This window comes from Sinocyclocheilus anshuiensis, unplaced genomic scaffold, assembly GCF_001515605.1.
Source record: "Sinocyclocheilus anshuiensis isolate Anshui unplaced genomic scaffold, SAMN03320099.WGS_v1.1 scaffold80, whole genome shotgun sequence".
NCBI lineage: Eukaryota > Metazoa > Chordata > Actinopteri > Cypriniformes > Cyprinidae > Sinocyclocheilus > Sinocyclocheilus anshuiensis.
In genome coordinates, this window is record NW_015554102.1 from 1,035,635 (window position 1) to 1,061,174 (window position 25,540).

The 25,540-nt window shown below is 39.0% G+C and overlaps 2 protein-coding genes across 3 annotated transcripts in view; both read left to right on the plus strand.

The window, feature by feature from the left end:
* The first annotated feature begins 354 nt into the window (after positions 1-354).
* Positions 355-8,319, plus strand: LOC107669626 (tubulin alpha-8 chain). The gene is made up of 5 exons (XM_016461937.1): positions 355-503; positions 4,174-4,396; positions 4,631-4,779; positions 6,940-7,620; positions 7,700-8,319. Exons 1-5 carry the CDS (start codon positions 501-503, stop codon positions 7,991-7,993), a joined length of 1,350 nt encoding a protein of 449 aa, XP_016317423.1. The 5' UTR covers positions 355-500; the 3' UTR covers positions 7,994-8,319.
* Positions 8,320-12,159: 3,840 nt separating this feature from the next.
* The window catches only part of LOC107669637 (lysine-specific demethylase 5B-B-like), a 27,966-nt gene continuing 14,585 nt past the window's right edge, over positions 12,160-25,540 (plus strand). Inside the window, exons 1-19 of one of the 2 annotated variants that reach the window (XM_016461956.1) lie at positions 12,160-12,376; positions 12,874-12,964; positions 16,044-16,121; positions 16,604-16,726; positions 16,959-17,129; positions 17,887-17,943; positions 19,613-19,771; positions 20,176-20,269; positions 20,433-20,551; positions 20,822-20,980; positions 21,146-21,265; positions 21,397-21,555; positions 21,673-21,854; positions 22,470-22,632; positions 22,706-22,825; positions 22,972-23,166; positions 23,587-23,768; positions 24,035-24,159; positions 24,714-24,864. In XM_016461956.1, coding sequence (XP_016317442.1) covers positions 12,315-12,376; positions 12,874-12,964; positions 16,044-16,121; positions 16,604-16,726; positions 16,959-17,129; positions 17,887-17,943; positions 19,613-19,771; positions 20,176-20,269; positions 20,433-20,551; positions 20,822-20,980; positions 21,146-21,265; positions 21,397-21,555; positions 21,673-21,854; positions 22,470-22,632; positions 22,706-22,825; positions 22,972-23,166; positions 23,587-23,768; positions 24,035-24,159; positions 24,714-24,864 — 2,510 coding nt within the window. In that variant the 5' untranslated portion in view covers positions 12,160-12,314. Of the gene's footprint in view, positions 12,468-12,873; positions 12,965-16,043; positions 16,122-16,603; positions 16,727-16,958; positions 17,130-17,886; positions 17,944-19,612; positions 19,772-20,175; positions 20,270-20,432; positions 20,552-20,821; positions 20,981-21,145; positions 21,266-21,396; positions 21,556-21,672; positions 21,855-22,469; positions 22,633-22,705; positions 22,826-22,971; positions 23,167-23,586; positions 23,769-24,034; positions 24,160-24,713; positions 24,865-25,540 lie in introns of both variants that reach the window. The other variant, XM_016461957.1, reaches the window with a different exon arrangement.

Here is a 25,540-nt window from a genome sequence, read left to right on the forward strand (position 1 = left end):
CTGAACAAAGATTGTAAATCGTTTGGCGGCGATAGTTTCTTTGTTGCCCTTTATATAATGTTCGAGAACTTTTGTGAAGAAAAGCTGTCGAACAAAAGAAATACCCGAAGCACAGAGGAAATTTGACCTTTCCAAGGAAACCTCCCCTTTTCGTGAAGAAGGAAAAGGAAATGGCGGAGACATGGCAAAACTTTCGCTCTCGAGAACGGTTAGAAGTGTTGCAATACTTTCAAATCTAAAGATGAGCGTTTGCTTACACCAATCGTATGGCGAGGAGAGTGCTGATGCTGCCGCTGGCCAATCGCGCTCTGCAGTGGGCGGTGTGAGAGCGCACGCGGTTATAAAGACTGAACCGCGCACTTTTGGTCCCTCATTGCTGTGTTGGCGGAGACACGTTACGCGTCGGCAGTCAACGGAGCTCAAAAACGACTTTTGGCGATTTTGCACCGAATTACTTTAACGTTTTCTTAAAAACTTGATCCCACGAAGCCTAAGTCAAAATGGTAAGTACGATTCTAGTCTTTAAAATATAAATACTTTACAGCTTTAATAATAAAAAGTCAAACGTGGTCTTTCCCACCAAAACAACGAGTTATTTTTGAAGTTGCACTTTAACTGTCTTTAGTAGTTGTGTGGCTGTAGTTGAAACCTCTTAAAGGGCCAGTTGACTTAAATGTAACAGTTCTGTCATTCAGTATGACTTTCACTCTTCCGTGCACCACAAAAATACATTTTGTAAAGACTGACATCCTTCATTCACGTTCAAAACGATGCGACTTTAGCTGCCAAACCTGTTAGACTTGAAACAACTTGAGGGTGATTTAGGTTTTGGATGAACTATCCCTTTAAGACATCGAGGCTACAAAAGTTACTTTAGTCACATTATCAACCAACTTTACATAACTGCAAATGTCGTTTTATCTTCTAATCTCTTCCGTGTATTTGTTTTCTTGTGAAATATTTCGTGTGCGCTATGCAGGAAGTATGACGCACTTTGTAATCGACCTTTGAAAGTGATTTTTTTTTCTTCCCCGGCCGATGTATATGGTTGGATCGTAATATGATAAAACTCAGAAGCTGGCGTGAGGAATTCGTGGAATCCCACCGCAGAGGCCACTCGCGCGCGCGGTCCGGTAAAGAGCGCGAGGCTGGGGGATGGGAGGCTGCTGACTGGTTTTCCCCCAACTTCTACAGACTTTTACACTTGGAGCGGTCATTCATTTAAAGTACCGTACAGTTTCTCGTTTTGGTCGTTGCTTTGATGTTGGCGAGTGAATAATAATTCTCTTGTTCCTCTATTGCGCCATAGTTCAGGTTACTGGTTCCTTCCTGTCGCCCATTTTGCGATACAGCCCGAGAGATCAGAGAACGCGGACTCTGAGTCACTTTACTACTTTTAACCTTAACCTGAAAGGTCTTGTGCTTGTTTCACAAACATTCTTATTTGAATGTGCTTGAGATAACAGTTTTTCACCTTGAGACTTTTGAGGATAGTTCACCCAATATTGAGAATTCTGTCCCGTTGTTGTTCAAAACCTGTTGCATTTTTCTTACTCAAATGGGGATATTATGCAAAATTGACAGCTTTAGTCATCTTGCAAGTAATTGAATCCTTTTCCCCCTCTATATACATGAAGTGAATGGTGACTGAATTTGTCAATCTAACATCTCCTTTTTTGTTCCACTAAAGAAAGTCACACCGGTTTGGAACATTTCTGAAGCATTATTTTAACACAAGGGAAATGCATTGTGCAAATGATTTCTGAGAGATTCAGGAAGTACGTATATACCGGATATTAGTCTTGTATTCTTTGGTGTTTAGATCAGACCAAATAATGATTAATTCAATCACTAAAATGCAAGAATGTCCTCTTTTCCAGGTTTGGTTTCTTAGTGCAGTTTGGTCTGACCTTTCAACTCCACTTAGTAATTGAACCGTAATTATACAGTAGTTTCAAGTTCAGCTGCATGAGGAAGTTGTGACTTAAAGGTACAATATGTAAGATTTTGTAATAAAATATCCAAAAACCACTTGCACAGTGTTATATATTTCATGCAGTTGTGTACTTGCGTTTATCTCAAGTTCCCAAGGATTTGTAAATCCAGAGAAATTCCAGTTTTAAATAATGACTCGTCCCTGGTCATTGTCTCCTATCAATGATGGAATATCCGTGCTATCCTCGGTTTCCGCTTATGAATACTATGGCAAAACACACGTGGAGAAATGCGGAAGTGTTAGTTATACCGAATGCAGCGAGCCACTGTTGTGCATTTACGTTATCATGGATCACGATTACACTTTGGAAAGTACGGAATATCCCAAAAAACGTAGACGTACACCAACTGAGGCAAGAAGGCATTGGGACAAACACAGAAATAAAACTAGAATAAATATCGGCGTGGCGTTTCCAAAATGGAGAGAGCTTCGCGAAAACTTCGGACTGGACAGAGACTCCGCTCTCGTGTGTGCGTACTTGCAAATACGGTGCATTTGTTCAGATTTACTTTTAGAACGACTGTTTTACACACGTAAAAATGCACATTAACCCGCCAAATCATGACAAATAGTCACATATCAGTAAAAGGCTAATATAGAATCAAATTTCATGTTCTTTGCAGGTAATCAATTATGATGACATAAAATACTGTTATCAAATGTACAGGTAAGTTAATAAAAAAAAAGTAATACATTACCTTATCCGAGAAAATTATTAGTGAAATCTCCCATCATTCCATGCTCTGTCATTGCGTCATCGAGCTTCGCCTCTGTTATTGTTTTGAAAATGCGACCTCTATCGGCGAAAACTTACCTAGTGGTGTGACGAGACACTTGTCCCATGAGACGAGACGAGACTGGGTGAACGAGACGAGATTTTTAGACTTTTTTTTTTTTTTTTTAAAGAAATCCTCAGTGATGAAATATATAGGGAAAAAGTCTTTTATTCAACTGAAAAACACAAAATGCAAAAAAAGTAGGTGCATTTTGAAATCAACTTGTACTTTATGAAATTAAACGTCTATTTTAATAAATTTTATGCAGTAATAACATGTAAACACTGCAAAATGTTTTGCCACAAACATTATTTTCCACATACTGTACATTACTGTTTACATACAAAGCTCATCGGTCTGAAAAGCGAGGTGTGCTCTGATTGGCCAGCTATCCAGTGCGTTGTGATTGGCCGAATACCTCAAGCGTGTGTCGGAAATGTTACACCCTTTACCATACTGTGATGCTCTGTCTGGCCGGAGAGACGAGACAAAAACATTAAAACCAATTATAAACGAGGCATTTGTTGCATCCAGTGAGGACATAATTACGCATTATAATGACTTATACTGTCTTTTTAACTAAATATAAAACTATGTCTGCATTTGTGATCGGAGAAATGACAAACAACAAGTGCTACTCTACACTGCTCAAAACTCGCGTTTGAATCGTCAGTGTCAAATTCTTTAAATATAAAAAAAACGTACTTCCAGTCTGTGAGTCAAAACAGTCGGCATTGTAGTCTACTCTCCCAGGATCAGGATTATTTGAAATCCTGATCCATCTGAATATTTGGGTTAAACTGTTCTGGAACAGTGTTGTAAATGCAACTTAACCACTGATTTCTAGTCGTGTCCTCTTTTGGAAGGCCAAACAAAGTAGTTTCGCTTTCACAACGAAACACACAGCGCCTTCACGACATAGCAGTGGCGGCGGCGGCTACAACAATGCTACAGCGAGGATAAAAGTTATGCCTTCTTTCTTTGCGTGAACATTTGGGCGGCGTTATGCAAATCTTCCCACATCGTGACGTAGACATGTGGGGGCGTGTTAGAACGAGCTGTTTTAGGTAGGCGTGGTTGACTCTTAACTTTTATCAAAAATATCTCTTTGGATTTGAGACTTTACAGATCTTCTTTATGCACCAAGAGCTTGTAACACTCCAAAGAGAAAGGAAAAATTGAAATCACATGATATGACCCCTTTTAAATTTATTAGCTGCCTGGCAAAAGTGTAACGTTTGGGACACAAACATTTTACATCAGGCTTTAAAGAAAAATAAATACTTAAAAAACCTTCAACATTGAGAAAGTCTAGCCGTGATGTACTGAGATGACTGAGTTTATGTGCCTGGAGCTTGCAGTTTGTGTGCAGCCATTTAAAGCCTCTTTTTCTTTGTGCAGCGTGAGTGTATCTCCATCCATGTGGGCCAGGCCGGAGTACAGATTGGCAATGCATGCTGGGAGTTGTATTGCCTGGAGCATGGCATCCAGCCTGATGGCAATATGCCGAGTGGTAAGAGCGTTGGTAAAAGAGACGACTCCTTCAGCACTTTCTTCAGTGAGACTGGCTCTGGGAAGCATGTGCCACGATCTGTGTTTGTGGATCTGGAGCCTTCAGTCATTGGTGAGGGTTTTTTTTTTATTGTTGGTTTAATAAGTGATTACAATTGAACTATCAATCATCGTAAAACTAAGCTTGTAGCAAATCAGTGTTTTATGACACCTGAAATGTTGAAATTAATGTGTGCATTATGTCCAACATCCAGAGTGCAGTAGTTTCAAAAAGTGTAAATGGCTGGTTTTATGTTTTAAAGAGCTGGATATCAAAAATAAATGTAAAATGTATCTTATGTTTCAGATGAGGTGAGGACTGGAACCTACAGACAGCTGTTTCACCCGGAGCAGCTCATCTCTGGGAAAGAAGATGCAGCCAACAATTACGCCCGTGGCCATTACACCGTTGGCAAGGAAATTATTGATATAGTGCTGGAGCGTGTCCGGAAACTGGTATGAATTATGATTGAGCTACAGAGAAATGCAAAGTAGGGACGCACTAAGACCATAAAAGTATTCATGTTATGGTCATTATAAGTTCTTCTCAAATTCATTAGAAGTAACAAACAAATAAAATTAATCTTTTAAAATGCTACTAGTGATTTTTGGCTGTCACAACGTCATGTACAGTATAAAAAAAATGATATTTTGATCTTCACTAATACATTTAATTTTGTTAATTTTAATATTTATATTTTAATGAGTAATTCAGTTTTAAGCGCCTGAAAATAGTCCCCAGCTAGGTAACTTCTAATGGAAGGCACGCTCCCTGTGCAAGCAGGTGGCCGCGTTGGTTATGTTGGCGGAAGTTAGCCTATTTTCAGGCGCTGTGTAATATCATTGTGCCTGCTGCACCCATGGTACGGCAGCAAAGTTCCTTGATTATTACGCCGGAATGAGAGTATAGTTCCTAGCCATATCGGCCTAGAAAATCGCAACTTTTCATTTTCCGTCGGTCTTCGTACACGATGTAACTACAGAAGAGTCAAGTTTTAAATAGGAAAAATATCTAAACTCTTTGGTAATTTTTGCGCAAGATGCTAATGGTCTAATCAGATTCAATGATCTATGCTAAGCTGCAGCTAAAAGTGCTACCGCCAGACCTGGAGATCGGCTGAATGGATTCGAAAACGGTAAAACTCAATTGTTTAACTCTAGGGGAGTTGGAAAATGAGCCTATTTTCAAAAATAGTGGAGTGTTCCTTTAAAACAAATCAGTCTCACTAGGCAAGCCGTTTTGATTCTCTATGCAATGTGACATCACATTGCATAGGGCCGGGCCATGGGGTTGATTGACCGCACAGCATTGCCATAGTTTCCGCCCTCAGCGATTGTACGCTGTCCTCCATTTTCTCCGCGCTCGAGCAGCTGTAACATCTGAGCTGCTGAGGACGCGGTGGATTACTTTCATTTTAAGGTAATGCGCCTCAAAATCTACATAAATACATTTATGTCTGCACAAATCATTTCACTCCAGACTGCTTTGTGCATGTCATGTCGTTCTAGTGCTTAGCGTTTTAACCGTGTTTATGTGCGTACGTTACTGAAGTATTTTAAAGGTGCAATAGGTGATTGTCTACAGAAACATATTTTGTTATTCTGGTTGAAAGTCTCTTCACATCCTGATAACAATCATTAAGTTAAGTGGTCTAAATGTGTATATATATAGATATATAGATGTGTGTGTGTATGTATATATGTATGTATATATATATATATATATATTTATTTATTTAGTCTGGTGTGCGTATGCGTTCAGGCCAGGGGGCGTGGCTTTGGACGGCGATTGCCGTCTAAAGTTAGCATTTTTTCCGAGATCTCCTACTGCACCTTTAATTGATCAGCGGCATGCTTGTAAGATTAGTTTGTGCTGTCCATTCCGTAGCATGGTTGCGCGGCACAAGCTCTGTAACATTGCGCCATTTCGTACCACTTTCAGTGTATTTGGCTTCCTATATGTACGGCTGAACACCGGTTCTCTTGCTCTCAGTCATGTTGCTTCTACCGGCTATAAGAAGGTGTTAAACTAAGCAGAGAGACGTATACCCTTCTAGAGATGGGGAGGGAATATGCAGCTCATTTGCATTTTAAAATAATACCAAAACCGCTTTTATTTATTTATTTTTTGACACGCCCCAAAAGTGACATTTTCCAGATGTTATAATAAATGATCTGTGGGGTATTTTGGGCTGAAACTTCACAGACACATTCTGGGGACACCCAAGAACAATATTACATCTTGTAAAAAGGGGCATAATAGGTGCCCTTTAACTCCGCGGCAGAGTTACTCTCATGGGACACTGCACTTATTCGCAATCACAAAAGTACATTATTTGCATGTGCTTTAAATCCTTGCCGGTTAAACATTTCATTAACGTGCTGTTCTGAAGTGCGCTTTTTCTGAACACATACACCCGCAGCGCGTGCACTAAAAAGCCTGTCAAACAGCGCCTGATTAATGAAGTAAGTTATCTTTTGTGCTAATGTTGTCAAAACATTTAAAATACATTTTAAATATTTTGTTCCACAATTTAGTTTCTAAATTAAAATTGTGCCGTTTAGACCAATACATCTGATTACATGAGGTTTTTTGTTTGTTTGTTTGTTTTCTAGACAGACCAGTGCACCGGTCTCCAGGGTTTCCTTATTTTCCACAGTTTTGGTGGAGGCACTGGCTCTGGTTTCACATCCCTGCTGATGGAGCGTCTCTCAGTTGACTACGGCAAGAAGTCCAAGCTCGAGTTTGCCATCTATCCCGCTCCTCAGGTCTCCACCGCTGTGGTTGAGCCATACAACTCGATCCTAACCACCCACACCACCCTAGAGCACTCTGACTGCGCCTTCATGGTAGATAACGAGGCCATCTACGACATCTGTCGCAGAAATCTCGACATCGAGCGTCCCTCCTACACCAACCTCAACCGTCTCATCGGCCAGATCGTGTCCTCCATCACTGCTTCTTTGCGCTTTGATGGTGCCCTCAATGTCGATCTGACCGAGTTCCAGACCAACTTGGTGCCATATCCCAGAATCCACTTCCCCCTGGTCACATACTCCCCCATCATCTCTGCTGAAAAGGCTTATCATGAGCAGCTGTCTGTGTCTGAGATCACCAGCGCCTGCTTTGAGCCATCTAATCAGATGGTGAAGTGTGACCCCCGGCATGGGAAGTACATGGCCTGCTGTATGCTGTATCGTGGTGATGTCGTACCCAAAGATGTGAATGCCGCTATTGCCAACATTAAGACCAAACGCTCCATACAGTTTGTGGACTGGTGCCCAACTGGATTCAAGGTGGGAGAGAGAGACAAGACTATTTTAAATGTTCTTTCTTCAAACTTCATTAAACGTAATGTCTCCTCTTTCTCAACAGGTTGGCATCAATTACCAGCCACCTACAGTGGTCCCTGGTGGAGACTTGGCCAAAGTACAGAGAGCTGTGTGCATGCTGAGCAACACCACAGCTATTGCCGAGGCCTGGGCCCGTCTGGACCACAAGTTCGATCTGATGTACGCCAAGCGTGCCTTCGTTCACTGGTATGTCGGAGAAGGAATGGAAGAGGGAGAGTTCTCCGAGGCCAGAGAGGATCTTGCCGCACTGGAGAAAGATTATGAGGAGGTTGGCACCGAGTCTGTGGAGGATGAAGAGGAGGGTGAGGAGTATTAAAGATGCTTTAAGAGGTTGATCTGACACCAGTTTACAGTCAGAAGAGAAACTGGTCCTACTTCAGCACTTATAGCAGTATTTGCCTCTCCATTGTCAAGCTGCCTTATGAATGCCCAATGATGGGGAACAAAGCCCTGATGTGTTTATAAATGTTCTGTTGTTTTGTTCTTTTCTATACCTCTATTCTGTCTGATTTCAAAGAAACGAGTTGCCCAAGGCATTTCTGTCTGTGAACACTTTTTGTTTTGTAAGCCGTCTTTGTCTCTCACACATGCTGTAAGTGACTGATACAGTTTCAAAATAAACTTGACAAACGTGTCTATTGATTTTGTATGTTTTTGATTACAAAAAATGCATGAATTTATTCGTTATGTGAAGCTTTAGCCTTTATGATGCTTTACGTGCCCCCCTGTCAACAAGCTTGGCCCCCCCTAAATTTGGAATTTTACCACACCAAACAATTTTAGATGAAATGTGCAGTTTGTCCTGTAAACTATATATATATATATATATATATATATATGAAAAATATCACCAGCTGCTGAATTCAAATCTGTGTTCGCTGGCTGGCACAGAGCCAGAGAGACATGTTTTGAGATGTTCCTCACTGCAGAACACAAGATCCAGGGGGCGAGGTTAGATCCAACTCCTCCCACCTTACATATACCTAAACCTACCTGTCTCCACCCCCTGATCCCTAAACCCACCCATCTCCACCCCCTGGATCTTTGTTCTGCAGTGAGGGGCTAATGCACGTTTTAAAGCACTGCGCATTATAACCAATCCCATACGATTCTGTTGAGCTTATGAATGCAAGGACCAATCAGAGGCGTTCAGATGAGTCTCCGCTGAAACACGCTGTTTCGTCACTGCGCGCGCTGACTGAATTCTCATCAGAAACAAAGTGAAGTACGAATGTAAGTAAGATTAATTTCACAGTGTAAACGGATGGCGTCTTTAGTACAATGAAAGTGTTATAGGCTAATTAGTAACTAGCAATGTTTTCATTAAATTAACATTACATACAAAGTTAGTCGTATTAAAAATTTGTGGTATGACACCCATATCTGGTACTTGAAAAGACGGCTTTTTATGCAAAGTTAATAGATTACATTATTAGGCTACTTTGCCCATCGCCCATTATAGATCAACTAACATAATCTATAAAGGTGCAAAATGCATTTACTTGCACATATTTGAGAATCGAGATATATTTCTATTATATGATATATTTTGGAAATATTTAGAAAAAAAAATTGGTTGCCTTCTATGGGTGGCTTGTTAAAACCAATAAATCCTAATGGAATATGTCCCAAAACACTACAGAAAACCATTTTTTTAATGGTTAAAAGTTGATGGTTTGTAATGTTATTTGTTGTGGAAACCATTAAAATTTTCTGTGATGATTTTATTGGTTTTTTTTTTTTTAGTAGGGACATGAGCCTATATCAGTTATACAGTGGTATTGTGGCTGCTGTGTGCACCTTCACTCGTGGCCCCTCAAAAATGATGCCCCTGACACTACAATACAAAATTATTTGCCAAATAAATGAAACCTTAATTTTAGTTGAAATTGTTATAGATTACTTCTAGAGATTGCAGTGATGCATGACATGGTGAAAAATTACTGAATGAATAATACTAGTAGGTTAAGATTAATTTTAAAATTGTGCCCCCTAAAAGCACAAGTGGCCCCTGTCTGGACCCCCCAGTTACTGTGGTCTACTCTAGAACTGTCCCTGCATCACACCACAGTTGTTTCTTAACACGTAGGCCTACAGTATGAGTGCATACTTTATAAAATGATCATGTTGCTTGCTATTTGAAAATGTAACTTTCAATATAAAACCTATTACAGTACATGTGGTAAAGAGGCTTGCATACTTGAGCTAAAGAAAGAGGGTTGTACTAGAAATGCAAACAGTAACATTTTGTGTTTGTAGTAAACAGATCAGAAAGACTTATATTTGTCTTATTCAGTACTCAAATGTTATACCTATGTATGCAATACAGCGGAATACTGCAATAAGGTTAGTATACCACCCTACCCTATTAGTCAAACATTTTTATTGTATTTATATGGGCTATTTTTTTTTATTATTATACCCCCATTGGGGGCTGAGCCCCCCTAAAATGAAAATCCTAGAATCGCCCCTGCCGTTGATGGCAATGTTAACCAAAGTTGCCCCATGTATCATCAGCCTAACACTCTTATCATTAGATGAAAGTAGTCAAAATAATGACTAGAAGAGGGGTGATTTTTGCTGATTCTTTGCAAGAGGAATTATTTTTCTGGTCCAGGTTGAGTAACTCTTTTTTTCCAGGCCCAGGAAAGAATATTTAAGCACATCAAAAGTAAAATTGCTCTTTACTTACAAAAGACCATTTACAACGATTCTGTGCAAAACATTTCATAAAAGCAAAATGTTTTATCAATTTATACATTCAGTTTTTGTTTTTTTTACTCCAAAAGAACAAAAACAAGGCTTTAAAACGGCTTTGTTTGTGATTTCATATGTAGCATGCAAAAATCTGAATACAAGGCTGCTTTGAATTGCAGGCAATTGAGAGTATTTTCACCCACAGTTGTGTAATTTCAGGATCTACCAGCAGGGGCTAAGAGGCCCATGCTTCAAACAATTAAAGAGAGGTTTCTCAAGGATTTGCAGCTTTTGGCTCAGGCCATGTTACCATCAATGGCCACAACATTCCGTTTCCTCCCGCTGAAAAGCAATCCTTAAAATTGCATGGCCGCATAACTATAATATGCTGTTTTAGTTGGGAGACCCAACAAAGTTAATATTTATTTTTAAACAATTCAACAGGTGTACCTGTTAAAATATTTGCTGTGACCTATGAAGATATGTTAACACATTGCCCATTCTAGATAATTAAAAAAGGAAAAATATCATTATTATTATTTTTTTTTTTATAAATATTCTGATCTAAATGATGATCAACCTGCAATACAATAATTGTTTTGTTTCACCTCAACCATTTTTGGTGGACATTTTTGCCCTCCCACATCAAAATACCTTAAGTAAGATTAAACTTTAATGTACAGTGACTGTGACAATGTACACCATTGATTATTTTAATGACTTTGCGATGAAAGCATCATGATCCAGACTCGAAATGCAATAAGCCTACTCAAGTTTTTTCAAATAAAACAAAGACTGACTCACTTCGATTCCACTTCAACATGTCCATTCATGTTAATCTAAACCTGATAATCTTACATGTAAAACAATAAACTTTCTGAATCTCAGTCTCATGCGTGGCCTTGTTATTTATATACTGAAATATAACATTGATTACAACGTTAGTTTAACATTTAAGTGAGATGCTAATAGATTTGCCTTTATTTCAAAACACAAAAGTAGACCACTATTTGAAGCGCTTTACTACAACGCCCCCTCCCCCGCACTATTCGTCACACTCTATACGCTAGTCGTCCAATCAGCAGCCGCAGTGAGTGTATTTAAAGAAGAAGTCCCGGCCACTATCAGCTGTCACCTGAAGGTATCCATACGCCGAGGTAAACACTGGGGCGGAGCGAGGCGGTTGACGGCTTCGAGCGCATGATGTTGGCAGAAGTGTATGTAAAGATATACAGAACTCATACAGTTTCTAAATTAACGTAGTTTTTCCGTAGATTTTTGACGTAATCGTACAATTCAAAAGTGCCTTTTGAACTTGTAATGCCTTGTTACTCACAGTTGTATGCTTCTACTGTGGGCCCTATTTGTATATATAGGTATATGTAACATGAGCTTGACAAAAATTGACTTCTTTGAAAATAAAAAGATTTGAGTCTTTCATTTAAAATAACACCTCATTATAGAGTAAACTGTAAATAACTACAGTTCGAACTTTCGTTTGAATGCGACGTAAATGTGAGGAGTATGTTTAGTTTGTTTCTTGAGTATGAATAGCGCCTGCACTAATGTAAACGAATAACAACTTATTTCCGAGCTGTAGTCGTTACGCGTATAGAAGACAAACGGGTTAAATAATGCAACAATAAACGGTAAATATCACGTCCGAACTGTCCCTTTAAGTGATTCTTCAAAGCTACAAATGAGTGGACACGCTCGCTTTGTCTCTAGATTTTTGAGCGGATGTGCTCTCAGCCTAAGAGCAGTCACGTCACGGTGAGTGTGTGCATGTGCGCGCGCGCGCGTGTGTGTGTTGATTGTTCGTGTTCAAGTGTTCGCCGGACTGGGGGAGTAAGGACGGACAGACTGTGTTGCAGATCCCAGGAAGTTCTGTCTCCGCTTCGCTGAGCGACTCGATTCTGCTCCGGAACCGGACCTGCAGGATGACCCAGCGGGGCCCGGCCGAGTTTACCCCACCGCCCGAGTGTCCGGTGTTCGAGCCCAGTTGGGCGGAATTTGCAGACCCGTTTGCGTTTATCAATAAAATCCGACCCATCGCCGAGAAAACCGGGATCTGCAAGGTTCGACCACCGCCGGTGAGTGCTGTCCGGACGGTCTGAACCGGGCCGGATCTGCGGAGTGATTCCGAGTTCGGATTAAAGGGAAATGTCTCAACATGGCGGCGCATTGACAGCACTGCCGAACCGCTTTGTGTGTAGCTAGGCATCATGTGCGCAATAACGTCGCCCAGGATCCACAAACGTCGCGGATGTGTGAATGTTATACAGGAAAATGTCTCTTTATGGTCGCTGAGTGTATGGTTAACGGCCTGGCTCGGTTCTAGTGCTGGATTAAACGTCACGTTTACTTACACTTTAGTTTGCTGATTGTTAGTGTTTATCGTTGATATAGAATATTGTTTATTTTTATGTATATTGAATTATTAGTACTGGTGTAGTTGCTTCTGCATCTTTAGTGACATTGACCGGTGTTCGAGCCCAGTTGGGAGGAATTTGCAGACCCGTTTGCGTTTATCAATAAAATCCGACCCATCGCCGAGAAAACCGGGATCTGCAAGGTTCGACCACCGCCGGTGAGTGCTGTCCGGACGGTCTGAACCGGGCCGGATCTGCGGAGTGATTCCGAGTTCGGATTAAAGGGAAATGTCTCAACATGGCGGCGCATTGACAGCACTGCCGAACCGCTTTGTGTGTAGCTAGGCATCATGTGCGCAATAACGTCGCCCAGGATCCACAAACGTCGCGGATGTGTGAATGTTATACAGGAAAATGTCTCTTTATGGTCGCTGAGTGTATGGTTAACGGCCTGGCTCGGTTCTAGTGCTGGATTAAACGTCACGTTTACTTACACTTTAGTTTGCTGATTGTTAGTGTTTATCGTTGATATAGAATATTGTTTATTTTTATGTATATTGAATTATTAGTACTGGTGTAGTTGCTTCTGCATCTTTAGTGACATTGACGAACAGAAACCCCCGTCATTACCTCATAATTTGATTAAAAAGGCTTTTAATGAGTTCCGTGTACTTTTATGGAGAATTTAATGTCGACAGATAAGACAAAAAAAAAAACATCAAGAGACCGAGAGATACCTGCCAATGCGGAAATAAACATTTCCTTTCATTTTCACCATAGCACATTGAGTATATACACATATATTCATAAATTGAGTTTTGTTTGTTATTTTTTATTGCATTAGGCTATTACCTTAATGAGAAAATTGTTAATATAAACTAATTATACCATCATTATATAGTTATATAATCTATTCTGGTCAGAACGAATGCTTTCTGTTGCAAAAAAGTGGTTGTGTGCGGATTAGAGAATAATGCAATCAATTAATTACCGTTTATACCTAGCAACTAAATATAGTTCACATATTAGCAAAATGACCCGGTTCAGCCTTTCGGCGTTAATCTGAATCCGAACCTGTCTAAACCGGTTTGAAGGGTTTCAGTGGTTCTGATGGCGTCTTTATGTTTTATAGGTTATGTGAGTGAACATTAGACGAGCCCAGTGCCACGAATATTATAATTTATTTATCTCTGAAAATGGTTTTGTGTGTCTGAGAGACCGAATATGTACTTAACAATCATTTTTATAGACATTTAAAAAATGTAGTTCATAGCCATATTTAGGTTCCATGTTATTTTAAACGCTGTTTACTTATTTATTGACGATTCTCGCTCCGTCTGTTGTGTCCAGGACGCGCTCTGGATCAAACCGCTGGTTCTGATTCTGGCTTCGGGTTTGATGTGAATTCCAGTTCTGATGAATCCATTAAACTCGCAGCTACGTGACGTGATCCACGCATGAGGTGGCAGCTGAGAGAACGCGTAATTACGTTAAACAAGCGATTATTAACTGGCAAAATATGTCAAGCATCATTATAGGACGACGGCTTCGTATCAGTGATGACATTAATAACCAAAAAAGTAACTTAATGTTTTGGTAAGGGTTTTAAAGCTGAGAATGTTTCCCAAATGGCCTCTTGCTTTCCAACACCATCATAGACGCGCACTGCATTCTGACGCGTTTTAAAGTATTTGGACCGTGTGAAGTGATTCACAGGCTCGGTTCGGTTCATAAGCTGGTCCCGGAAACCTATGTATACCCTCGGGCCGGGCGCGTCCTCCATGTTGCGAGCTATGGAGTGAATGAACCATCTGGCCATTTTGTGTCTTTCTGTAACTATGCTGCTTGAACAGCAAACAAGGAAATAATGTGGTAAATGGATTTAATATGCACAGAACTTACCTTCATTTTCTTGATTGTGTAGCTGAGGTCAAATATACGGATTGTGGTGAATATCGTTCGTATGTAGGGCACAAATCTGTATATATGATCTCATGTACAGTGGTTTGTTGTACAGACTCTCAAATGGTGTGCCTTTGGATATGCAATTTATGTGTTATGAGGCAAGATTTGTTTAAAGTTCTGAATAAAACATTTTTTTCATGTGCTGATTACATAATTACACTATTATTATAAATGTATGAAAGCAAACATATCTACGTTCTGAATTCTGAGGCTTAAATGTGAGGTTTTGCAGCTCATTTTAATTGTGATAATTGTAGCCTGAGGTGACTTTTTTTGGCTAAGAAAGGGTAACACTTTATTGATCCCAAGGGGGTAATGTCTGGTCTCGGTAATCAAACCGTTAATTACATTGTGTGTATCTGGAGACATGATTGCATATGTGTTGCTGTTTTTCTGAATGCAGTTGTAAGCATGTGGTTATGGGAGGCTGGAGACAAAGGAAATGTGTTAAACGTGGTCTGAAAAGGTTTTATATAGGTGACTGAGCTGAACGAAAACCACAGTTCCACCGTTTAGCCATCTTCAGCAGGTTGCGTGTGAGTGAACGTGTGCTTTTTAGTTCACATTTAGCCACTGTTAGGCAGACACACATTCACAAGATTCTAGACCACAAAGTTCCAGTCACATTTGAACAGGGTTGTCTTTCAGATCCTTTCAATTAAATTTATGAATGCAAAGAAAATATTTAGCAAGTAAGAAGAATAGTAATGTAATCTGAATAAAATGGCTCAGGCAATATGTATTGTTTCAACCATATGTATTTACTGACTGTTTGTGTAGATAATTTTGTGTGTCTGTTTAAATTATCAGTGTCCAGTACCCTCAGTATGAAAGCCTTATCTGTAAACATGAAAAACAGTCACCACCTATTCAAAAGCCATGTTTTTGTGTGCCTGTCTGTGTGCTATGTTGATGAATTCACGTCACAAACCTGCAAAGCCTAATGAATTTAGAAAATCAGAAAGCTAAAGATGAAAATGATGTCTTTCATAAAGCCTCTCTTGTTTTGACCATGTTTGTGTTCCTGACCCCAGTAATAATGAGTTAGGCTCGACTCAAGGACATATTATGTTGTTTAGATTTGCAGTTAATGGAGCTGAAGTTTGTTTTTGTGAAAATTTTAGCTTTGCTAAAAATATATGTAGAATGCACTGGACTGTACAACTGCTTAATTGATCCCTATTGGATGTCACAGATTGATTTTGCTGCGAAATTATGACGTTGCGTAGAAGTTAAATATACTCAGAAATCAAGCCATTTAAAATAAATATCAATAAAAGAAAGAGAAATGTAATTTCACTGATTGTTTGCTTGCTTTGTGTGTGTGTTTAGGATTGGCAGCCTCCATTTGCATGTGACGTTGACAGACTTCATTTTACTCCACGAATCCAGAGACTCAATGAGCTTGAGGTAATTTTACAATTTTGCTTTGAGCTGGAAACTAGTTTGCACAAATTTGCTTATATTTGTGAGGGCCCGATATTTTAAAATATCTCCACAAATATAGTGAGACATGCTGAAAACTAACTTGCGAGGTCATCTGAAGTGCTCACTGTATGGAAAAACTCATAAATCTGTCAAATCATCTATTGATATCAACAGGTTTGTTACAGGGTTAGGTTTAGGGTCAGGGTTTAGCAAATTTCATCACCTCTGTTGAAAAGCCATTGTGTATATGAGATAATATAGTGAAACTGAAGGGTGCGTGTTTGTGCATTGTAAGGTCAATGGTCACAGTCTTGTCAGCAGAATTTGGGTCTTTTGAAATATCTGATATTAAAATAACACCATCTCTGAGATACTTGATAATTAACATGCACCATTCACAATGTTTCTGAATCTTATTTTGTCTTTTTCTTGGCTCTTCTATCACCCTCCCCCCTTTCTTACAGGCTCAAACCAGAGTTAAACTCAACTTCTTGGACCAGATTGCCAAGTTTTGGGAACTACAAGGATGCACACTCAAAATTCCACATGTGGAGCGGAAGATCCTCGATCTGTACCAGCTCAACAAAGTGAGTGAGTCTGTCATTCAGGCTTCTTTATCGGACTGGATAAGTTAATATGCCTCATCACTTATGACTCTGTTCAATATTTTTAGTTGAAACCTGTTACCCATCTCTGTATGAGTCACAGAGGAATTCATGTAACCACTGAGTTCTTTATTATTGACCAAGTAAAACAAAAGCATTGAATGTTTATAATCTTTTTTGCAATGAAGTCCAACACTCTTTCTCAATCTGCCAGTTGGTTGCAGAGGAGGGTGGATTCGATTTAGTTTGTAGAGAGAGGAGATGGACGAAGATTGCCATGACAATGGGGTTTGCCCCAGGCAAAGCTGTGGGGTCCCACCTGAGAGCCCATTACGAGAGGGTCCTGTACCCGTACCACCTCTTCCAGTCTGGGACAAACTTGCTGGTGAGTTTAACATATAAACTAAACACATCAGATCGATATATCACACACTCTCCATAAAGCTTTCAGCAGTCATGCAGGAGTTTTGGGTTAGGAGTCCGGTTACAGCTGGTCTGCAGTGTTAAAGCTGGGCTTTTAGGGTTAGCGGTATTAGTTTCTACATTAAGGTCTGATTGAGTATGCTGTGCTTATGAATGCAATATGTGGTTATTAAGTGTGTTTTATTGTGTTTTAGCTGCTTGTTTTCTGTATTGCGTGCCAATCTTCCAAGTGTTACTGCTCTTTGTGCCACAGCCTCTGCTAAATGTGGTTGCAAATTACTTTTGTCTTTAGAGACAAATATCAATTAGCAAAATGCACAACATGGTATTCATAACTTTTTACACACTGTAAGCTGCTGCCTTTCATAGATGGAAGAATCCATCATATATTTATGTGATTTAATACATTTAATAATATTTATATATTACAATATTAATATGAAAAAGTGTAATCATTTCAGTAATATTTACATAGTACAACAAAAATTGTATTAACTATAGAAAAATATAAACTAAGTATATAAATATTTTTCAACATTTTGTAATACACTCAGTGATCACATGCAGGAGCATTTGAATATGAAAAGTATCTTGGAGCCTAACTAATTTTTTTTTTCCATTGACTGAATGCTTGACATCTCTGTTAGAGATGTTGTGACCTCTGACCCAGAGATCACTGGCATTTTCTTTGTAATGTTTGGTGCTCTTTTCCACATCAGGCTCTTGACCTTGCAGCCAAACTGACAAGTTTTGTGGCACCTCCTGGGCTGGAGGAGGTATGTTTCTACTTTCCCCATCTGACTATTTAAATCTGGACAGGATGTGATATCATTATGAGTACTGTGGCAATGAATGTTTCATTTAGTAGTCGCTGTGGCTCTTACTGCCATACTGAAATGTGCTCCTGCTCTCTGAAAAATCACACAATCCATCTTTTAAATGTATGGATTTATGTTAATACAGTAGTTTATTACTCTTTTGTGAATGTTTTAAACTAAATATTTCCCGGTTCTTTATCACTTTCTTATGTTTGATATGTAAACATTTCCTTTTGCTGCTTATGTCAGTTTGTTTGTGTGTGTGTCTATTTATTTATTTTTTTTAACCCAGTGTTTTGTTTTATTTTTGAGTTTGGGTGACAAATGGGAGCGAACTGGTGTTTCTTTGACAGACAGCATTCAATCTGTCCTGACCCTCACCAAACCCCCAGCTATCCTGCCGAGACAATGTTGCTTTTATTCTCCACCTACTACTCTCGTCTTTGTTTTCACTTGCTGCTCTTTCTATGTTTTTGTCTTTTTGACTTCTGCTGCATCCTTTCGTCCTCCCCTCCCCCTCCCACTCCTCCTCTCAGCCCACAGAGGCTGTGACCTGCTTTTTGTTCACGCTAATCTCTTTACACCTCCAGCTGTTCTCTCTCCTCCCTCTATCCTCTGTCTGTATGTTAATCTGTAATCTGATAGTGGTAGCAGGCGTCATACAGTTTGGATGCCGTGTAACTGGGAATGTTGAGGATTTCATCCTGCATGCACTCACAGATGTAACACTCTTTATAGCCATGCTAACAGGTTTTTCACACAGTAGTATAGCTTATCTTTGGGCTGGAGTGAAATGATGATGGTGATTTAGAGGAATTTTGTGAAGTGTGAAGTTTCACAGTTTCCAGTGTGGAGAACCCTGAGGTGGCCTGAAAATGACCTTTGACTTTTCATTGCATTTTTAAACATTGAAATTTTAAATGTTTCTCTGGATTAAAAACAGACCTAAATTACTATTAAATTACACTTTAACCATTGTATAAATTATCTACCGAAGTTTGTTGGAGTTAAATCGAAAGATTATTGGAGTATGTTTTACAAAAAAATACAATTTCAGTCTTTCTACTACTGAAAAATGTAATGTTTAATTCAAAGTATTATTCACCATTTCTAGCAAATAGCAAATTTTCTATCAATTTCTGAGTAAAAATTTTTAATCCTACACCAGTTTTTAAAGGGATAGTTCATGCAGAATTGAGTTTTGTAATCATTTTGTCACCCTCTTCATGACTGACTTTCTCTACACAAAAGGAGATTTTATGCAGAAGTCCAAGCTGCTCTTTCCCATGGGCTGTCAAGTTCCAAAAAAGTATCTTAAAAGGGTTCATGCAACCCTTCTGAAACCATATTTCCCCTTAGTGTGAGGCAAAAGGCTGAACTGTTTTATTTGCACAAAATCTTAATATGCATCTGTATCTCTCAAATTGAAGTCACACCATAGAAAAGAGCAGCTTGGGCCTTCTGCCTAACATCTTCCTTTGTGTTTAACAGGAAAAAAGAAGGTGAACTATACCTTTAAGTGCTGCATTAATTTAACGTGAGAGCATTGTAGTTTTCTTATTTTATATGTTCTTTAAATGTGAAGGGCACATTTAACCAGTTGAGTTGTTTTTCTTGTTTTCTTCAGTGTCTGCAGAAGGCATCAGTGGATGATGTAAATGATGAAGATAAAGAGTATAAACCCCATGACCTGCTGCAGAGACAAAACATTCACGTTCAGCCCAGCGACACGAGCACACCTGCTAGACGAGCCAAGAGGATGAAAACAGAGGTGAATACTCCATTTGTGAGTGGGCAACTATGTTGTAGGTTTATAATCACAGTCTGCCTCCCATTTGTCACAGTTTTGTTTCTGTAACGGTCCATACTGTATGTCCGTATGGATATAAACAACAGTCTTTTTATTTTTATTTTTTTTGTTTTTGTTTTTAAAGATGCTCACCGAGGCTGCATTAATTTGATCAAAAATACAGTAAAAATAGTAATATTGTGAAAAATTACTACAATATAAAATAACTGTTTTCTGTTTTAATCTATTTTAAAATTTAATTTATTCCTATGATGACAAAGCTGAATTTTCAGCAGTCATTACTCCAGTCTTCAGTGTCACACGATCCTCCAGAAATCATTCTTGGTGCTCAATAGACATTTTTTTTCTTTTAACTCACATGCTTCTATTTTTGTCTGTAGTCTGGCTGTGTCAAGTCAGAGGGAGGTGAGGGATGTGAGAACAGGCCCAATCTCAGGAGGAGAATGGGTTCATTTGTTGCCAAGCCTGAACCAGGTGAGCACCTAACCTTTGCATCTAACCTCACATGACTCAGATCATTAGCCAGTATTCATTAGGTAATATTTATAGTCAAGCAAAGCAAACATGTGATTAGCACAGCTTTATTAGTCAAATCAGTGTCTTTATATGAACAAATGCATTTGTATGTGTGTATTAGAGCAAGAGGTCCCTATACAGGTGAAGCAGGAACCTGTGGAGATAAAAGAGATAAATCCTGAACCCGAGAAAAGCAAATCACGTTACAAGAAAAACATCCCCCCTCCTCCAGTCAGCATGGTAAATTTCCTTCCCTCTTTCTTATTCAAATGTAAGTTCTGCTGAGCCTTTCTGTCACATGTAAATCACAACCATAACAAAGTTAATTTAACTCATTTTAGTTGAGGAAACCAATTGCCTTAAACCATTTTAAGTTTTAAAAAACAACATTTGAGTACTGTGAAGTTGTAATGTGGGGGAAATTATTCATATTAAATAACTATAAGCTGTATTCAAAAACATTGTGTCGCTAAAACTTTGTTTACATGGGTGCTGTCTGTCTTTCTCTAGATGGACCTGTATGTGTGTTTAGTGTGTGGAAAGGGGAACGATGAGGACCGGTTGTTGTTATGCGACGGTTGTGATGACAGCTACCACACCTTCTGCTTGATCCCGCCTCTCAGTGATGTTCCTAGAGGTGATTGGAGGTGCCCTAAGTGTCTGGCTCAGGTGAGTTATAAAGTATATGATAACAGTGTTTGTTCATTATTAAAAGTCCGTAAAAGCAGCAACTGATTCTGAACAGCACTGTTCAGAACCCAGTCAATGTTGCAGTTTTAGAGAATTTGATTTACTACAACAATTGATTGACTCATTATTTCTGTGTTTCTGCAGGAGTGCAGTAAACCTCAGGAGGCGTTTGGCTTCGAGCAAGCTTGCAGGGACTATTCTCTGAAATCCTTTGGGGAAATGGCAGACTCCTTCAAGTCAGACTATTTCAACATGCCTGTTCATGTATGTACAAATCCCTACTGAGACTCTGACATTGACTCTGATGAGTATAGATTTACAAACCTAAGTTTGAACAATGAACTAACCTTAAGCATTGATATTAATGTTGATTTTTCTTTTTTGGTTTGTTTTAGATGGTTCCCACTGAATTGGTAGAAAAAGAGTTTTGGAGGTTGGTCGGTACCGTTGAGGAGGATGTGACAGTGGAATATGGTGCTGACATCGCCTCGAAAGAGTTTGGAAGCGGTTTTCCAATCAAGGGTGGAAAGTTTAAGGTTGCGCCGCATGATGAGGTACAACTGCAATATCAGATTTTGAGATTATTCACAATTTCCGACATGTATTCATATGTAGCACATCCTGTTTCCATCACTGATGTTGTTATTCTCTGTTGCGGCTAATTGCTGTAGAAATATCTTCGCTGTGGTTGGAACTTGAATAACATGGCCATGATGACGCCATCAGTGCTGACTCACGTCACTGCTGATATATGTGGCATGACTTTGCCATGGCTGTACGTGGGCATGTGCTTCTCCTCTTTCTGTTGGCACATTGAGGACCACTGGAGCTATTCCATCAACTACCTGCACTGGTAAAAAGTGACATGCTTAATAAAAGGCATATATATCAGTGTTATATATATATAATGCACTGACTGAACTCACTGTAATTCTGTCCCCCACAATGTTTTTGCTTCAAATATGGTTTCTACTCTAAATAAAATTGCAGTTACCTAGGAGAGTGTGTGATTATAGAAAATGTCAAAATATCTGAGACTGACATAATTAACTTACCAACTAACCTTGTACACTAGTACTTTTTTTCAGCAAGCATGCATTGCATTGATTTAAAAGTGACAGTGAAGATATTTATAATGTTACAAAAGATTTCTCTTGCAAATAAATGCTGTTTCTTTTAAACGTCCTATTAATCAAATAATGGTGAAAAAATGTATCATAGTTTTTACGAAAATATAAAGCAGCACAACTGTTTTAGCACTGATAATAAATGTTTCTTGAGCACCAAATCAGCATGTTAGAAGAAATATTATTACACAGGAATAAATTACAATTTAAAACATTAAAATAGAAAACAGTCATTTTAAATTGTTATAATATTTCACAATATTACTCTTTTTACTATGTTTTTGATCAAATAAGTGGTATTGTATGTGTGAAGACTGCGATTGTATGTTTGTATGTGTTAGGGGAGAGCCTAAGACCTGGTATGGTGCTCCTGGTTTTGCCGCTGAGCAGTTGGAAGCAGTCATGAAGAAACTGGCCCCAGAACTGTTTGAGTCTCAGCCAGACCTTCTACACCAGCTTGTCACAATCATGAACCCCAATACACTCATGGCCCACGGAGTACCAGTGAGTAATGTTTATACACATAATCACATGCTCACATGGAGTACCTGTGAGTAACACACGCTTTCTTTTTTAGATTTACAGAACCAATCAGTGCGCAGGAGAGTTCGTCATCACTTTCCCACGGTCCTATCACAGCGGCTTCAACCAGGGCTTCAACTTTGCAGAGGCTGTGAACTTTTGCACAGTGGACTGGGTGAGGATCCGATCTGCTGTTACACTGACTGTTTTTAATGTAGATTTTCTTGGGCAGGTCTCAGAGCTGAGTATGCAGAGTTTTAATTTATATGATAATTGTTTTTTTGTTTTTTTACTGATTTGTGTTGTAAATTTGGTTTGCAGATGCCACTGGGGCGTCAGTGTGTGGATCACTACCGCCTGCTGCACCGTTACTGTGTGTTCTCTCATGATGAGATGGTGTGTAATATGGCCATGAAAGCCGACAGCCTGGACGTGGTTCTGGCGTCAGCCGTACAGAAAGACATGCAGCTCATGATCAAAGACGAGAGAGAACTGCGGGACAAAGTCCGTAAGATGGTGAGAGAACACAAAAAAAACCTGTCAAATCTGTGTGTGAGAGACACCATTTGTGTGGATGGCACTATAGTGTAAATTTATTCAACCGTGCTCATTAGTCTTCTCACTCTGAGAAAAACAAACATATATGGAAGTGTGTAGTAAAATATGCCGTAAGTCAACACTAAAACAATTATCCTCACACTTCATGGACTTTATATATTTAATAAAATTATCTATCTACTTGCATTACAGTAGCTTTATATAATATATTATATAGCTTTTTCCAGGTTTCCATGAACATTGACAACCCAAAATTAATGGTGGTGTGTTATATTGGTCATTTTAATAGGTTAGCGATATTAGTAATGTCACTCTGAATGTGCCATTTTTTCTACTTATCTGTAAATGATCATTTGATAATATTCTCTCTTTGTATAGGGGGTGGTTCGATGTGAATTGTCTGAGTACAGCCTGCTGGCAGATGATGAGAGACAGTGCGTAAAGTGTCGCACCACCTGTTACCTGTCTGCTCTCACCTGTCCCTGCAGACCAGGAGTCCAGGTGTGTCTACACCATGCCCACGACCTCTGCTCCTGCCCCGTTTCCAACTACACACTCAAGTGAGTCTCCACTTTTGCTTTCGGTACTCTTCAATGATCAGGCTACAAGATACGAGAGCTGGCCTTATCTAAAGCTTGGCCTCTATTTAACTTGATTATGACTAAACAATTACAGTTTGATTGGATCATTGAAGTGGTTCAACTCCTAATCAGTGCTTCAGATTCAAATATATGGTGTTGTTATTGTTGGCTGTGCCTTTGGAAATTTTTTTTCTTAAGTGATGCTCTGGTGAAAGTTTCACTCAATGTAATGCTCAACCACACAGTTACCGTTTCACACTGGATGACCTTTACCCCACGATGAATGCTGTGCGACAGAGGGCGGAGTCCTATGATGAGTGGGCATCACGAGTGACAGAGTTCATGGAAGCAAAGCTTGACAAGAAATGCAGTGAGTTTCATTCTGAATTAGAATCTTTCTGAATTAGAATCCACTTTCAGCATGTGTAGTTATTAGAATTATTATTAATAATAATGTTAACATTTTATTTATTAATACACAATGTATAAATTTGATGATAAATTCCCCTTAAAATTATTTAATTGAAGACAATCAGGAAATCAAAAAGACATTTTATTTACTTAAATGTTCCTCATCTCACAGTGCACAGTTATTGGCATGACACTATAGATTAGAGAGAAAAAAATACTATGCAAAATAGTGTATTAACATTTTCCTCCTCTTTTTTTCACAATTTAAATTTTTATGGACAATCAAGTCCCACACTACGTATATTCTATTTCAGTCATAAAAATGTTAAATCACTCAAGTTAATTGCATTTGAGTACCATTTCATTAGTTTCACTTCTGCTTCTGGCCTCTCAATGGCACCTCTCAAGTCTTATTTAAAGGGGTCATATGATGCTTTTTTAAAGATCATTATTTTGTGTATTTGGTGTAACAGAATATGTTGACATGCTTTAATGTTTTCTCTATCACTGTAGATGTCACCGTGTTTCGCGTCCTTCTGGAGGAGTCTGACGAGAAGTCGTTCCCAGAGAACGATCTCTTACGTCAACTGAGGCTGGTTACTCAAGATGCTGAGAAATGCTCGTCTGTTGCTCAGCAACTGCTAAACGGCAAGAGGCAGACCAGGTACATGCACACAAAACCACAAAGAGACTAGAATGAATTCTACTCAAACAAACTACAGTTACAATACAGTTTTAAACCTAGGGGTTGGTAAGATTTTTAAAATGTTTTTGAAAGAAGTCTCTTATGCTCACAAAGGCTGCATTTTTTAAAATCTAAAATACTGTAAAAACCGTAATACTGTGAAATATTTAATAATTTTAAGTAACTGTTTTCTATTATAATATATTTTCAAATACATTTTATTCCAGTGATGGCAAAGCTAAATTTTCAGCAGCAATTTACTCCAGACTTAGTGTCACATGATCCTGCATAAATCATTTTAATATGCTGATTTGGTGCTTATTGCTTCTCATTATCAATGTTAAAATCTAGGTATGTCCCGATCAGGTTTTTTGTGCACCTCATCCGATCCCAGAATATTGAGTATCTGCCGATACTGAGTGTCGATCTGATACTTTTATATTCCTAGTGTTTGAAGCACAGTTCATGTACATTAAAGTTATTTAAATCAATCCAGTGTATACAGAGTTGTGCAGAGAGTACCAGTAATATGTATGTGTGTGTGTGTGTGTGTGTGTGTGTGTGTACACATATAAAATACACTCTCTATATTAGGGCTGTGCGATTTGGGGGAAAATATCAAATTGCGATTTTTTTTTTTGACAGATATTGCGAT

Excerpts from the sequence above, each read along its gene's own strand:
- LOC107669626 (XM_016461937.1), top strand. Across the intron at positions 4,397-4,630 it reads TCTGGAGCCTTCAGTCATTG|ATGAGGTGAGGACTGGAACC; the intron begins GTGAGGGTTTTT and ends CTTATGTTTCAG. Across the intron at positions 4,780-6,939 it reads TGGAGCGTGTCCGGAAACTG|ACAGACCAGTGCACCGGTCT; the intron begins GTATGAATTATG and ends TTTGTTTTCTAG.